This window comes from Lepus europaeus, unplaced genomic scaffold (assembly GCF_033115175.1).
Source record: "Lepus europaeus isolate LE1 unplaced genomic scaffold, mLepTim1.pri SCAFFOLD_266, whole genome shotgun sequence".
NCBI lineage: Eukaryota > Metazoa > Chordata > Mammalia > Lagomorpha > Leporidae > Lepus > Lepus europaeus.
In genome coordinates this window covers 126,991-142,194 of record NW_026909146.1, presented here as the reverse complement: position 1 = coordinate 142,194, position 15,204 = coordinate 126,991, and the positions used below count along the sequence as shown (strand labels likewise).

At 73.5% G+C, this 15,204-nt stretch overlaps 2 protein-coding genes across 3 annotated transcripts; both read left to right on the top strand.

Moving 5' to 3' along the window:
* The first annotated feature begins 2,152 nt into the window (after positions 1 to 2,152).
* On the top strand, positions 2,153 to 6,624 carry MBD3 (methyl-CpG binding domain protein 3). Of its 2 annotated transcripts, none has more exons than XM_062185089.1 (7): positions 2,153 to 2,225; positions 4,330 to 4,489; positions 4,745 to 4,882; positions 4,963 to 5,053; positions 5,171 to 5,348; positions 5,954 to 6,145; positions 6,230 to 6,624. In XM_062185089.1, exons 1-6 carry the CDS (start codon positions 2,212 to 2,214, stop codon positions 6,138 to 6,140), a joined length of 768 nt encoding a protein of 255 aa, XP_062041073.1. In that variant the 5' UTR covers positions 2,153 to 2,211; the 3' UTR covers positions 6,141 to 6,145; positions 6,230 to 6,624. The 2 variants fall into 2 exon arrangements, with proteins under 2 accessions (XP_062041073.1, XP_062041072.1); XM_062185088.1 differs by having other exon boundaries at positions 2,197 to 2,321.
* Positions 6,625 to 8,498: 1,874 nt separating this feature from the next.
* Positions 8,499 to 14,123, top strand: MEX3D (mex-3 RNA binding family member D). The gene is made up of 3 exons (XM_062185094.1): positions 8,499 to 8,950; positions 9,233 to 9,651; positions 12,748 to 14,123. Exons 1-3 carry the CDS (start codon positions 8,499 to 8,501, stop codon positions 14,097 to 14,099), a joined length of 2,223 nt encoding a protein of 740 aa, XP_062041078.1. The 3' UTR covers positions 14,100 to 14,123.
* Positions 14,124 to 15,204: the final 1,081 nt, after the last annotated feature.

Here is a 15,204-nt window from a genome sequence, read left to right as displayed (position 1 = left end):
GCCCGCGTCCTCTCGTCCTGCCTCCCGGCCGCCTCGGCAGCCCAGGGTCTTTTCTGTGCCCGCGTTTTGTGGCAGTGGGCAGTGGTCACGGCCACTGAGGGCGTCTCCCCATGACTCAGGGGCGGACGTCGGTGTTCAGGCCCTTCCTCCAGGGGGCAGCATCTGGGACCCCTCGCGCCTGCAACTCCCGAGGAACCCAGCGGGTCCCCAAGCCCCCCAAAATCCTGGGGGTGTGTGGCATTCCAGGTCCTGCCCCAGAGCCCCCCCATGGGAGTCCGCCTGTCCCTGGAGTTTCCCAAACGGTGGACTGGCCACCTGCCTGTCCCCCCGCCCATTTGTCCCTCCTGCCACGTCTGGGGGCTCTTGTGGTTGTCCCTGGCAGGGAGTGGGTGGGAGCCAGGGACGCTGCTCCACACCCCAGGGACCACCCGACCTCTCAGAGCCCGGGGGTAGGACGCCGTGGGCACTGTCAGGTCTGAGTAGTGTCGGGGGTTGGGAGGGCGGCTGGCCGCCGTTCTGCAGGACAGAGCCCTCAGACTGGCAGGTAGGGCTGGGCGCGGCCGGATCCCAGCCCCGGGACCAGGGACGCGGGAAGCCGTGTGCGTGTTCCTGCAGCGCCCGCGTGCCTGGCCGTGTTGTGCTCTTAGAGGGCTTCCGGCCGCTGGCTCGGCCCCAGGTGGCCACAGGGGCCAGGCCCCCCACCCCACCCCCAGGGGCGGCCCAGGCGCAGGAGCAGGGAGTGGGGTTGGGAGAGGAACAGCCAGGACTGGGAGTGACACCGTGTGGCAGGTGTTGGCTTAACCCGCCGCACCACCACGGCCGCGTCTCTGGGTTTGCACCCAGAATCGACAGCAGCCACGAGGCCCAGGCCTCCCAGGCGTCCACGGGCAGCGGCTGGACACGCAGTGTGGTCCAGGCGGGCAGCTCCCGCGAGCCCCCTCGGTCACAGAACACCTGCCAGAAGGCACGCAGGGCCACAGACCTGAGCGGCCCCGGCGGCCACCGCCTCCCAGGGGGCCTCTGGGTGTAGGGTCAAGAAGCTCTGGGCTGGCTCCACGGACGGGGGAGCATCGGTGCCTGGGCGCGGCCTGCCTGCCCCCCCCCCCGTCCAGCTGCGATGCCCCTCAGAGGTGTCCAGGCTCCACCCCCTGGCCGGGCGAGGCGGCCTTTTGGGTGGGCGCTTTCCCGGATTAAAATCTGCAGGGGCCGTGGGATTGGATTGAGCTCCTGCAAAACTCAGTGCCAAGGGACGAAAGTTCGACGCCGCGCAGCCGGCACCAAGACGCTTCTGGCCGTCCCCGCGACCCCACAGCCGGCCACGACCCCCCTGGGCCGGCGCTGCCTCTGCGGTCCGCGCCGAGCCCCTCGGCTCTCGCCCACCCCACAGGCGCTGAAACGGAACTGAGGCCGGGGCGGCCCAGCCAAGGGTCTTCCCGGGAGCTCCGGCCACCTCCTTGTCCCTTGGGGTCGGTTCCAGCCGGACACGGGGCCGGGACGTAGGCGCGGGCCGCGGACAGCGGGAGAGGGGACCAGTCCCCGGGGATGGACGCCTGCGAGGAGCCTGGAGGCTGGGCGGACGGGGGCAGCGGCGGGACCCCCGAGACGGGCTGTAGCGGCGGTGCGGCACCGCTATGGGACCCGCTGTATGCACGTCCCGGCGAGGCACGGGGCGCCGAGGGATCTCTCGGCCGGCAGGAGGCAGACCCGGGCAGACGCGCGAATCCCCCGCCGCGCCCGCCGCGACCAGGACGCGCTGACCCCGCGGGCCGGCCAAGAGCGCAGGCGCGCCCGCCCCGCGGCCGGAGTCCCCGCCCCCTAGCCGCGAGCCGATTGGCGGGGCCGGCGGGGCGGGGCCCGGCGCTGCAACACTGGGCCCCGCGGCGGGAGCCCCACCCCCTGGCCGCGAGCCGATTGGTGCGGCCGGCGCGGGGCGGGGCCGGCGGGGCGGGGCGGGGCCCGGCGCCGCGGCTGCGCAGCACGGGGCCCCGCGCGGGCGGGTGGGCGGAGCGGGCCCCCCGAGCGGGGGCTGGCGAGCGCGGGGAGGGGGCCGGCAGGGCGGCAGAGCCGGCGCGCGCCCGGCTGGGGGCGGAGGGCGGGCGCCCGCGGGCCGGAACAGCGGCGGCGAGCGGCGGCGGCGGCGGCGGCGAGCGGGGGTCCGCGCGGCGGCGGCGGCGGCGGCGGGCCCGGAGGCGCGCCGAGGAGCCGGGCGCGATGGAGCGGAAGAGGTGGGAGTGCCCGGCGCTCCCGCAGGGCTGGGAGAGGGAAGAAGTGCCCAGAAGGTCGGGGCTGTCGGCCGGCCACAGGGATGTCTTTTACTATAGGTGAATGAGCGCGCCGGCCGCGCAGGGCCCCAACGGGCGCCTCCCGGCGGCCTCCGCGCGGCCTGAGCGCCCCCCGCCCCGGGCCGCGGCCTGGGCCCCGCGCGTGCGCCGTGCGTCGTGCGTGCGTCGTGCGTGCCCGGCGCGGCGGCGGCGGAGGCGGCGGCTCCGCGTGGTGCGGGGCCGTCTCCCGCGGCCTTTGTTCACGCGGGCCCCGGGGACGCACGCGCGGGGCGAGGGGCGCCGGGCGGCGGCCGGACGCTGCCCGGGGGGCGGGGGGCGTGGGCGGGGGGCTGGGCTGTGCCTGCGGTCCGCGCGGGGTGCAGGGGGAATTCCACGGGGGGCGCTTCCGCAGCCGCGCGGGGTCCGGGGCAGGCAGGCGTGCCTGGAGATGCCGCTTCCTGGGCGCGCGCTCACGGGGTGGCCGGGTTCCCCCCGGAGCAGGGACCCTTGGGCGCGCGCTCACAGGGTGGCCGGCTTCGCCCCGGAGCAGGGACCCTTGGGCGCGCGCTCACAGGGTGGCCGGGTGCTCCTCTGGGTAGGAATCCCTGGGCGCGCGCTCACGGGGTGGCCGGCTTCCCCCCGGAGCAGGGACCCTTGGGCGCGCGCTCACAGGGTGGCCGGGTTCCCCCGAGCAGTGACCCCGGGGCGCGCCCACATGGTGGCCGGGTCCCCCCCACCCCCGGGGGCAAGGACCCGAGTCGGGTAGACGCGCTGGCTGTTGCGGCGAGGGTAGCCTCGCGGGCCAGGCGCGCTCGGCTGGCCGTCCTGGGTCCCCTACCCCTGAGCTGGGGGCAGCAGCTGGCGGGGGCGGCGAGGCCCTGGGGCTCCAGCCGGGCCGTCGCTGCGGGAACCCTGGCCCCCCTGGTGCTGAGGTGGAGCCGTGTCTGGGGACCCTGCCTTTTGCTCCTGAAACCTTGGGTCCCGCCCTCCCCGGCGAGGTCGGGGTCCCGTGAAGCCCCTGTGGCTGCCGCCCTGCCCGGGGCCTGTCCCGCCAGCCAAGTGACCGTTGTTGGTCCGTAGCCCCGGGGTGCGGTGGCTTGGAGTGGGGCGGCCCGCAGAGGTGCAGGCGGCTGGCCACGGTGTCCCGAGGCCGGACTCCCCAGAGTGGGTCGGGGTCTACCCGGGGGGCAAGCGCGGCTGGCCTGGGAGGTGCCGGCGGCCTCACGAAGTGTCCTTTTTCTTATTCAATAAAACACGGGGGACGTGTTTCTGTGTCGGTGAGATCCGAGTAACCCGTTCCGTGACAGTCGCCGTTCCCACGCGCACCTGACGCTGGTGCAGCTGCCACCCCTGATTCCAGAACATTCTCCGCACCCCACGCAGAAGGCCGCGCGCGCCAGCCATGCCCCCCCTCCCCAGTAGCCAGGAAGCCGCTGTGCGTCCATGCGCTTTGCTCTTAGTGGTCCCAGGCCGCTCGGGTCGCCCCGTGCAGAGGATGCCTGGTGGAGCTGCGCAGGTTTCCGTATCAGGAGCGCGGGCCCTGGCGGCCGTCCCCAGGCTGCCAGCCCCTCGCCTGCCTTCCCCTTCCAAGGCCGGGCTGGGCCGGGCTGAAGCCAGGATGTCCACAGCGCGTGTCCCACGCGTGTGCAGAGGCGCCATCACGGCTGCCTCCGGCCGCAGGCGCGGGGAGCTGGGTTGGCAGAGCGGCCAGCGCTCAGATGCGGGGTGTGGGTGCCCGAGCAGCGGCTCCGTTTTATTAAAGTGGCTTGTGCAGCCCTGCTTCCAAGTCATCCCCAGCGCCCCAAGGTAGTACCTGGGTCTGCGGAGCCCCGCGGGCGCGCAGCGAGGGTCGGACCTCGCCCGGTTTCCTAGCGCGGCCGCAAGCCTGCGCGCGCGCTCCTGAGGAGACCCGGGTGTGGAGTCGCCCGCGTAGACTGCGTGGTGGGGGGCGGGGGTGTCAGGCGCCCCCCTCGCGGCTGCCCCTTCTGCTTCCGGAGTGTCCGGAGCGCGTGGGCTGGGGCGGGCGCGCCGCTGCTGGGGCCCACGCCGACCGCGCCTGTGTCCCCAGCCCAAGCGGGAAGAAGTTCCGCAGCAAGCCGCAGCTGGCGCGCTACCTGGGCGGCTCCATGGATCTGAGCACCTTTGACTTCCGCACGGGCAAGATGCTGCTCAGCAAGATGAGCAAGAGTCGGCAGCGCGTGCGCTATGACTCGTCCAACCAGGTCAAGGTGAGCGCACGTGACGTCACCGTGACGTCGGCGGGCCGGTGCGGGGCGGCGCTCCAGTCGCTCCCAGCTCCTGCCCGCATGGCGCGGACGTGGCTGGCGCGGGCCGCGGAGCCGGGGCTGTGCGCGCAGGAGCGCCCGCTGCCCGCCCCCCTGGCGGCAGGGGCCCCTCCGGGCCTGGGAGAGCCCGCGGAGCACAGGGCGCTGGCCCTGGCGGCCCCCGCGCCGTGGCCGCGCTGCAGCGCCCGGTCTCCGCAGGGCAAGCCTGACTTGAATACGGCGCTGCCCGTGCGGCAGACGGCCTCCATCTTCAAGCAACCGGTGACCAAGATCACCAACCACCCGAGCAACAAGGTGAAGAGCGACCCGCAGAAGGCGGTGGAGCAGCCGCGCCAGGTGAGCCCCCCCCCCACGTGCTCTGTGCGCACCCGTGCCCGCAGGGCGCGCGCCGCCCTCACCCAGCCTCGTCCCGGCAGCTCTTCTGGGAGAAGAAGCTGAGTGGCCTCAACGCCTTCGACATCGCCGAGGAGCTAGTCAAGACCATGGACCTGCCCAAGGGCCTGCAGGGTGAGCGGGCTGCTGGGGGAGGGGCTCCGGCAGGCCCTTGCACTTGACCTTGGGGAGGATGCGGGTGGGTGTGGGCGGAAGTCCGGCCGCCGGCGCCACCTGCCCGTGCCGTGCTAGGGGTAGGTCCCGGCTGCACGGACGAGACCTTGTTGTCAGCGATCGCTAGCGCCCTGCACACCAGCACCATGCCCATCACCGGCCAGCTCTCGGCCGCCGTGGAGAAGAACCCCGGCGTGTGGCTGAACACGACGCAGCCCCTGTGCAAGGCCTTCATGGTGACGGATGAGGACATCAGGTAGCCACGCCTCCTCGTGGGAGGGGCCCCAGGGAGGAGCTGTGCTGGCCCCGCCCTGGCCCTTGGGCTCTCCAGGCCAAGCCCCAGTCTGGAGCGGCTGGAACCGGCCACCCTGGCGGGGCGCGGGGCTGGGAAGAGGTGGTCTAGGGCCGCCGCGGGCTGGAAGGGAGAGAGGCAGAGGGGCACAGCCGACCACGGGTGGGACCGGAATGGCGGCCCTCACGCGCGGTGCGCAAGCATGCTGACCTCCCGCAGCCCGCCGCCCCCCGCCCCCCTGCTAAGTGCCCGGAGGCAGCCCGGCCCGGAGCCTCCCTGGGGCTGGGCCGGGCGGGGCAGGGAAGGGCTCAGCCCTGGGGCTTTCCATCTCCCTGAGCCTCGGCGGGAGCCTGCGGGCGCTGTGTCTGGGGTTCAGGCCGGTGCAGGCGGTGCAGGCTCTCCACACGGCCCGGGGGCTGTGGACGGAGGCTTCCGAGCCATCGGCGTGGCGAGGGCTGGGCGGCTGCTGCACGATGGGAGACAGGAGAGGAAGAGGCGGGGCCGGCCTGTGGCGGGGGCCAGCTTCCTGGCGCAGGTCGCCCCCTGGTGAGGGCCGTGTGCGTCCCCAGGAAGCAGGAGGAGCTGGTGCAGCAGGTGCGGAAGCGGCTGGAGGAGGCGCTGATGGCCGACATGCTGGCCCACGTGGAAGAGCTGGCCCGCGACGGCGAGGCCCCGCTGGACAAGGCCTGCGCCGACGAGGACGACGACGACGACGAGGAGGAGCCCGAGCAGGACCAGGAGCTGGAGCAGGTGTAGCGTAGGTGCGGCTCAGCGCAGGCCAGCCCGGGCATGGGCATGGGCGGCGCCAGCCCGCTCACTCACAGCACCCCTGCCTCCTCTTCCAGATGCCTGCCCAGGAGCCCCTGCTGCAGGGCCCCCAGCTCGCCTCGGAGCAGCCGCGCGCGGGACCAGGCTGCCCGGCCCTGAGGCAGGGCCCCCAGCTCGGCTCGGAGCAGCTGCCGTCCACCCGTGGCCCTCGGGGGCGCGGCTCTGTGAAGACCCGGGTTCTAGAGGTGCCGCCGGCTCCTGGGCCCTGCCCGGCCACGAGGACTGCGCGAAGTCGCCGCCGCCATTGCGTTGGTGAAGCGCAGGGTGTCCAGCCCCGGCCCGGCCCCGGCGGGCGTGGAGCTGCCCGGGCCAGCCTCCTGGGCGGTGCTCTCCGGCTGGGCTGGGCCTCAGCCCCGAGCGAGTGTGCGCCCCACCGGCCGCTTCCCTCAATAAACGGGTGACGCGGACGGGCTGCATGGCGCGTGACTGAGCGTGGGCGCGCCGCGTGGGGGAGCCCCGCCGTGGAGGGGCTAGGAGACACAGGGCACGGTGCCCTCAGGCCCCCAGAGGGCCACCTGTGGGTCCAGCCAGGACCCCCTTGGCGCCCGCGGGGTGGGCGGGCCGAGCCCTGGCCCATGGCAGCTGTGGGTGGACGTGAGGGGCCGAGCCCTGGACACGGGAGGTGACCAGGGCTCTGCTGAGCTCATCCAGGGATCTCAGCGTCTTCCCTGCCCTGGGTCAGGTCCAGGCACAGGTCCTGGCTGGCTCGGACCCTGGCCTCGCGGGGGTGGGCGCTGTGTGGGCAGGCCAGAGGCTCTGGAGGTGAGCAGTCTCCCTGGGGTCTCCATCCTGGAGGTTGGCAGAGACCCGTGCAGGGGCGAGGCCTGTGTGGGCGGGGCCAGGGCTGCTCCTGCAGGGGCGGGGCCTGTGTGGGCGGGAGCTGGCCTGGGTGTCTGGAGGCTGGGTGGGCAGTGATGGGGGACAGCCCCCCACTGTTCTTTTTTTTTTTTTTTTTTTCCCCACTGTTCTTGCGTGGTGAGGAGGGGGCCATGCTGGCCACAGCCCAGGGTACCAGGGCTCAGGTCTGAGCCCCAGCAGCCATGGGGTAGGGGGCGGAGCCACCCACATCACCCTGGAAGGGGAGGGGCCGCCCTTCTGCTTCACCCACCCTGACCTCACCCTGGGGGCATGGCCTGTGGAAGCCACCCCGCCTCCTCTCTTGACCCCATGGCCTTTGCTGGGACTTGGCCTGGACAACCCCTCCCACGTGGGGGTCTGGGCCTGGTGAGAGGCCCTCAAGAAGTGTTAGTGGCCGTGGGCCAGGGGCCCACCCCTGCCTGTCCTCCGTGGGTTCTGGGCACCTCGGCCCGGAAGCCTGGTCGCTCGCAGTGCCCGCACCTCCACCCTCAACCCCTGCTCCTTTACCGGCTCCTTCCAGGGCTCTGTGGCACCAACCAGGTGCTCACGCACTCGGGGCCGGAGCTCCCCGGGCAGTGCCACCAGCCATGAGCACCTCTGGCCTGGAGACACCCAGGGCCCCTCCATCGCCACCCCACGGTGTGCCAGCCCTGGGGGGGGGGTGCAGAGGGCAGGGCCCCCTCCCGCTGGAACATGACATGGCCAGGAACAGGAGCGGGCTCCGGCTGGGCAGCGAGGACACAAGGCGGCCAGCATGGGCCAGGGTGGTCGGGGTTCCCCGCTGCCAGGGGGCTTCCAGCACTGGCCGGGTGCTGACTGTGAGTTTATTTGAAAAACAGAGGCGCGGAGCTCCGCCAGCTCACCCCTCACGTCGGTGTCAGCCAGGCCGAAGCCAGGGGCCAGGCGCTCAGCGCAGGTCTCCCACGGGGGTGCAGGGGCACCAGGGTGTGTGGCAGTGCGGGCTGTGATGGACCCAGGCTCTCCCGTGAGGCACCTGCCCAGGGCAGGGGTCCTCCTGTGGGTGGGCCGTGTCCCAGCAGCCGCGTCCCCCGAGGGAGCCAGCCACCCCGCGCTGGCTGCCGAGTGGGAGGTGCCCGACCCCTGATGCTGTGCCCGTCACCCCTGTGTCCCACCCAGGACAGGGTGGGAGATGCCACGAGCTTGCTGGGGATGGGGCAGGTCCTAGGCCTGCCTCGCCGGGGATTGGTCCCGTGGGATGAGGGTTCAGGAAAGGCGTTTAGGGGTGTGGCGGGGGTCCAGGCCGAGCGCCCCATAAGCAGAGCTACAAGGGCTTCCTGGAGACAGAGGGTCGCAGAGAGGGAATGGCCCAGCGGGGTGGCGGGGGGACAGCTGCCACAGGGACAGGGCGCAGGAAGGGAGACAGAAGGGGCAGGCCGCCCGCCCAGAGCCCTCGCGCTGGGCCTGAGGATGGCGCACAGCGGGTCGCCTCGAGGGCTCCCAGCCGGGGCCAGGTACACACGCCTGGCCGGTCCCCCTAAGCGGCTGGGCTTCCACGTGGTCCTTGATGACGTCGCGGGGGCACCGCCCACACCTGATGGGCTGGGGGGGGGAGGCCGGCAGGAGCCGGAGGTGCAGCCGCGGGGACTGCGGGCTCCGCCCCGCGCACGGCGCGCGGCACCCACCTGCGGCCGCTCCCGCACGTGCGGGCGCGCCGGGTCCCCGCCCGAGCGCCACGTGACCGCGGCCCCGCCCCCGGCCCCCGCCCCGCGCGCCTGCGCCCTGGCGCCCGCCCATTGTTGGCCGCGGCGTGACGTCCCGGGGCGGGGCGGGCCGGGCCGGCGGGGGCGGCGGGCGGGAGCCGAGGAGCGTCCGCGCCGCCGCCGCCAGGAGCCGCCGCAGCCGCGCGAGCAGCAGCCAGAGTCGCCGCCGCCGCCGCCCGGCCCGGCCCGGCCCCGAGCAGCCCCGCGCCGCCGCCGCCGCCCGCGCCCGCCCGCTCCGCCGCTGGATGCCGGCGGCCGGCGGCCGAGCTCGCACAGGCGGAGGGCGGCGCGGGCGGCGGCGGCGGCGGCGCGGGCGGCCGGCGGCCGAGCGGCGGGAGCGCGGGCCCGAGCGCTAGCGCCGGCCATGCCCGGCCCCGGCGGCCTCCCCGACGGCGGCGGGGGCGCGGGCGGGCCGGGGGCGGCGGCCGGCGGGGACCCCAGCCCGGGCCCCGCGCCCGCGCCCGAGCCCGACGACGCGGCCGCCGCGCTGCGCCTGGCGCTGGACCAGCTGTCGGCGCTGGGGCTGGGGGCCGCGGGCAGCGCCGAGGAGGAGGGCACGGCGGGCAGCGGGGACGGCGCGGCGGCGGCGGGGCCCGCGTCCCCCGACGGGCCCGAGGCGGGCGTCCCCCCGGCCCCCGCCGCGCCGCCGCCGGAGCCCGACGTGAGCCCCCCGCCGGCGCCCCGGCCGGCGCCGCCCGACGTGTTCGCCGGCTTCGCGCCCCACCCCGCGGCGCTGGGCCCGCAGACGCTGCTGGCGGAGCAGATGTGCGTGATCGGCAGCCGCAAGAAGAGCGTGAACATGACCGAGTGCGTGCCGGTGCCCAGCTCGGAGCACGTCGCGGAGATCGTGGGGCGCCAGGGTGAGTGGCCGCCGTCGGGGGCCCCGGGCCGGGGCCGCCGCTGCGCCTTTGTCCTGCCGCGGGCCGCGCTCCGCCCCCCGCGCGCCGGGCCGCCTCCAGCCGCGAACGGCCCCGGTGCGCGCCGGCGAGAGGGGCGCGCGGAGCCGGGGGCGCCGCGGCGGGGCGGGCTCGGGTGTGCGGGGGGCTCCGGGCGTGCGCCCGCGGGGACGGAGCAGCACGGGGGCGCCGCGGGCTGGCCGGGATGGGGGGCGGGACGGGGCGAGACAGGGTCCCCGCCCCCATCGTTGTCGGGTCCCGCTGCCAGCCGCGCGTCGGGGGCCTGGGGGCTTGCGCGAGGGCCGGCTGTGGACGTCGCCCCCGGGACGACCCCCTGCAGCCCCGCCAGCGGGGCCGGGGCGCGGCAGACCCCGGGGTGCGGGGTCCCTGTGGCTGCCCATTGTTCTCTTTGTTCGAGAGCCAAGCCGAGACTGGCAGGGTGACATCAGGCCGGCCAATGCTCATTGGCCGCTAGCTGCGGGGCGGGCGGCGGGCGGTGGGCAGTGCCCGGCCCAACACACTCCCACCGCCCTGCCAGCTGCCCGCCCCCCACCGCAACTTTCTCGTGCCTTGGCTCCGGCCCCCAGTGCCCAGGTGCCGGCCGGATTCTAGAACTTGGGGTGCGGCCGGGCCCGGGCCGCCATCCGCCCGTGGGAGGGGGAGGTGCCGTCCCTGGCCCCTGGGTCCTCAGAGGCAGGAGGCAGAGAGAGGCGTGGGCGGCCGGAGCGGCCAGGTCACCTGTCGCTGTCCTGCAGGCCGCCAGGGGAGGCCCCGGGGATGCTCTGGTGGGAGGGGCAGCGGCCGCCAGCGCCCTGGCTTCCCGGGCCCTGATTGGCCCGTGTGTCCCCGGCCTGGTCGCAGGGCGGGGCAGGCGTGGCGTGGCGCGGCTGGGGGCCCTGTCTTCTCCAGTGGGAGTGGCAGGCCTGGATTGTGGTGCGACCCCGCCCCTGTGCCCCACGGCGGCACGGGGACAGCAGAGGGCCGCCCAGGCCTGTGTGAGGGCAGCGGTCCCGGCACCGCCTGGTGGTGGGGGCTGGCAGCGCGCGGCTGGATCGGTGGGCTCCGTCTCCGGTGGCCGGGTCGCAGCTCACCGCTGGCCGCCTCGACTGTGGGACGGGCAGGCAGCTTCCGTGTGCCACAGCCCCGCCTACTGCCCTCGTGGGGGCGTGCACCCCGCGCCCCATCCTGGGGTCCCCCTGAGCTTCCCCCTTGTGTGCAGGGAGGGTGGGAGAGAGACCCTGGCCGGGCCCTGCACCTCCGTCTTCCAGCCCCTGAGTGGTTCTGGGGTGCTAGGGCGTGGCTGGTGGTTCAGGAGCCCCATGCGTTCTCCGGTGGCCCGGAGGTATCCTGGGGGGAGGCGCCCCCTCCTGAGTGCAGCCCTACTGTGTGCTGGGCCTCGAGCTCCCAGGTCCTGGTGTTGGAGGAGGAGCCTAGGATGTGATGGGCGGGGCTGGGGTAGGGGGCAGGGCTGGGGTCCGAACCCTGAAAGTCTGGGGGGGGGGGAGCCTCCCCCAGCTGGACCTCGAGGCTGTGGGTGTGACCGCACGGCCACTCCCTCCCCACGCCCAGCAGGCCCCCGGGGACAGGGACGGGGTGGGGGGGGCTGCAACGCCCCACAGGAGCTGTCCCCCAGCTGGCTCTTGGGAAAAGTCGAGGCAGAGAGGGGGAGAGAGCTGGACCGATGGAGGAGATGAGAGTGATGGAGTGGATGGGGGTGACGGTGCTGCTGTCGGAGCAGGGGACCCCAGTCTGGCATGCCTCCCCTCCGTGGCTCCCTGTGGGGATGGTGCCCGTGGGCCACCCAGCTGCCCCTGGGCCTCTCCTGCCCTCCCCCACTCCGTGGACGGCCTCGGAGTTTTGCTGTCTGTGGCTCCCCAGGTCAGGCAGGGGCAGAGATGGGGCGCCCAGCCGAGGGGCAGACCCCACTCTCCTGAGGTCCCTCTGCCATTCCGGGGAGGGGACACCCCCGCCCTGACACTGTGACCTGGGGGCCCGAGGGAGCCAGGGCCTGGTGCCACCTCCCATGGCAGGGTCTGCTCACAGCCAGCACCTGAGGCTGCAGCGGGGTGAGTGGCCCCCGCCCGGCCTGTGGGGCTGCTCCCGTGTGTGGGGACAGAGGCACAGGAGGGGCCGTCCAGGGACTCCCCAGAGCACAGAGGAGGAAGTGTGGACCCAGCCCCGAGCTTCCTGAGGGAGGCAGCACAGCACGGGGGGGGGGGGGGGGGGGGAGGGGTCTGAGTCGAGGGGGGGGCAGGGAGAGCGCGCACATGGCAGGGACAAGGTAGATGAAGACCCCCACCGCGACCCTCGCCAGGCTGGCTCCGGGCAGCCCCAGGCTGGGAGGAAGCGGCGGCTCGGGTGGGGGTGGCTGCCAGGTGCACCCTCGCTACCCCCAGAAGATCCACTGGCCCTGTGCAGAGCCCAGGCTGGGGGCCGCTGCCCCCTCCAGGACCCCGGCTGCCACACCCCAGCCTCCTGCCTGGCCCCAGTCCCTGAGACTGGCTGTCAGAAGTGCGGAGGCAGCTGGTTTGGTCCCCCCCCCCCCCACATTAGCAACAGTGTTACCCTCCCCAGGGGGGCTCTGTACACCCAGTCCCAGCTCAGTCGGCCTCCCCCAGTGGGGGGGGGGAGGGCGGGGCACCCTGATCCGGTGTGGGGGGTGCCATCTGGGCCTGAGGCTGAGCGACTTGGGGGTCTGCACCATGGGTACCTGGGGGGTTGCTGGCAGGGCTATGCTCCTGGTGCCCAGCTGCGGGGCAGGGTCCTGGGCACCCCAGTGGTCCCTGGCCCCTGCTTCCGCATGCGTTGGCCGGAAGCTGCTGGACTGGAACCCCGGGAAGGGGTGCATGTGGCTGGGGGGGGTGCTCTCAGCCGGGCCCCAGGCCTGGCCCTGGCGCCTCGCCCCTCTCCCTCCCCGGGCACAGGACCCCGTATGTGGAGGGGGTGGGGACAGCAGAGGCCTCCCTTGGCAGGGTGACCACAGCTCCGCGCACAGGGGAAGGTGGGCCCGGGCGGTGGCCGGCGCCCCTGCGATCCCCCACATCTCCCCTCGCCCCGCAGGGTGCAAGATCAAGGCCCTGCGCGCCAAGACCAACACGTACATCAAGACTCCGGTGCGCGGCGAGGAGCCCGTGTTCATCGTGACCGGCCGCAAGGAGGACGTGGACATGGCCAAGCGCGAGATCCTGTCGGCCGCCGAGCACTTCTCGCTGATCCGCGCCACGCGCAGCAAGGCGGGCGGGCTGCCCGGCGCTGCCCCAGGCCCGCCCCACCTGCCGGGACAGACCACCATCCAAGTGCGCGTGCCCTACCGCGTGGTGGGGCTGGTGGTGGGGCCCAAGGGCGCCACCATCAAGCGCATCCAGCAGCGGACGCACACGTACATCGTGACGCCGGGCCGCGACAAGGAGCCCGTGTTCGCCGTCACGGGCATGCCCGAGAACGTAGACCGTGCGCGCGAGGAGATCGAGGCGCACATCACGCTGCGCACGCGCGCGCTCCCGGACGCGGGCGCCGACAGCGACTTCCACGCCAACGGCACGGACGTGTGCCTGGACCTGCTGGGGGCGGCGGCCAGCCTCTGGGCCAAGGCGCCCCCCGCGGGCCGGCGGCTGCCCGCTGCCCCCGCCGGCCTCCGCGGGGACGGCGCCCCTGAGCCCTTCTACACGAGCAGCCGCGGGGGCGCGCCCGGGCCAGACCCAGGCCCCACCAGCCCCTACGGCGGCAGCGGCGGCTCGGGCAACGGGGGCTTCACGTTCAGCAGCGATGGCCCTGGGGCCCCCGCAGGGACGGACGACGCCGACTTCGGCTTCGACTTCCTGGCGCTGGACCTGACCGTGCCCGCCGCAGCCACCATCTGGGCACCGTTCGAGCGCGCCGCGCCCCTGCCCGCCTTCGGCAGCTGCTCGGCGGTCAACGGGGCGCCCGCTCCGCCGCCGCCACCGGCCGGGGGCGCACGCCGCAGCAGCGGCCCGGGCAGCCCGCGCCACTCGCCCACGCTGCCCGAGCCCGGCCTGGGCCTGGAGCTGCCCCTGGCGCGGCGCCCCGCACCCGACCCTGTGGGCGCCCTGCCCTGGCGGGCTCCGCAGAACCCGCTGGCCTTCTCCGGCGGCGCCGGCTTCGCCGCGGCCACCGCCACGCTGGACTCCGGCGCCTGCGAGGGTAGCCGCAAGCCTGCCGCGCCGGCCCCGGCTGCACCTGCGCCCACGCCCGCGTCCTCGGGGGCCGCCGCTCCTGCCACCCCGGCGCGTGAGTGCGTGGTGTGCACCGAGGGCGAGGCCATGGCGGCGCTGGTGCCCTGCGGCCACAACCTCTTCTGCATGGACTGCGCCGTGCGCATCTGCGGCACCAGCGCACCGGAGTGTCCCGCGTGCCGCACGCCGGCCACACAGGCCATCCATATCTTTTCCTAGCGCGGGCCGGGCAGACGGGGGCGGGCGGGGGCCAGGGCTGGGCTGGGCTGGGCTGGGCTGGGCCGGGCCGGGCCGGGCAGGGCACCGCGGTGGAGCTTTAACTCAGACCCAGGCGTGGACGCGGCGCGGAGGCCCGGCGGGAGCTCGGAGCAGCAGAGCTGAGAGCCGTGACAATAAACCGCAGGAAACCCCCCCCCCCCGCGTGCACTTTTTATTCCTCCCCCCCCCCCCGTGGGGGCCCCGCGGGGCGTGCAGCTGCCAGGTGGGCGGGGGGCGAGGGCGCCCCACCCACCCGGGGTTTCTGACCTTTTTTTTTTATTAACCCTCCCTTTCCCGCTGTGGTTTCTGTTGTCATTTTTTAAAATTTTTAAAATGTTTTTGTTTGTTTTTTTACTTTTTACCTCTTGTGTATATGTAGGAAATTTATAGGGAAATATGTACTTTATGGAATAAATTTTAAGAACTAAAATATATTTTATTTTAAATAAACAATGGACGTTTAATCTTACACAGCTAAATTACTGATTATATATTTGCTGAGCGGATTTAAGGGTTAAAAATTGTATTCAGAGTTTTATTTTTTGACTTCAAAGCCTTCTTAATAAAGTCTTTGTATTCAGTGAGCGCTCGGCTTCCGCGTGCTGTGGGAGGGGCTGGGGTCCAGGCCCCCCACCCCGTGCTTCTGGGGGGGTGGAGCAGGCTGCCCCCTGGGGGACTCCCGCCCAGCCCTGAGGTGAGTGTGGCGTCCACTCTGGCAGCTGGGGACACGGGGAGCTGGACGCCCCTCCCCAGGCCCCCCTCGTTCCCTCCGAGGGCTGAGCTGGGGGCCGGCAGGTGCAGCCCTCAGGGCTGGAGTGGAGGGAGGGGCAGAGCCTGCTGGGAGCAGCTCTATGCTGACTGCTGACCCTGACCCTGACCCCTGACTCTAGGGTAACTGGGAGTGGGGAGGAGCCCTGACCCTGACCCTGACCCTAGCCAGCCTAATTCCAGCCGGGAGGAAGACTTGGGGGGAGTAAGGAGCCAGGTGAGGGGCCAGGGGTGCGTAGGCATGTGGGGGACGCTTTGGGTCTCCCCGTCCCGGGGGTGGGTTTGCTCCCTGCCCGGC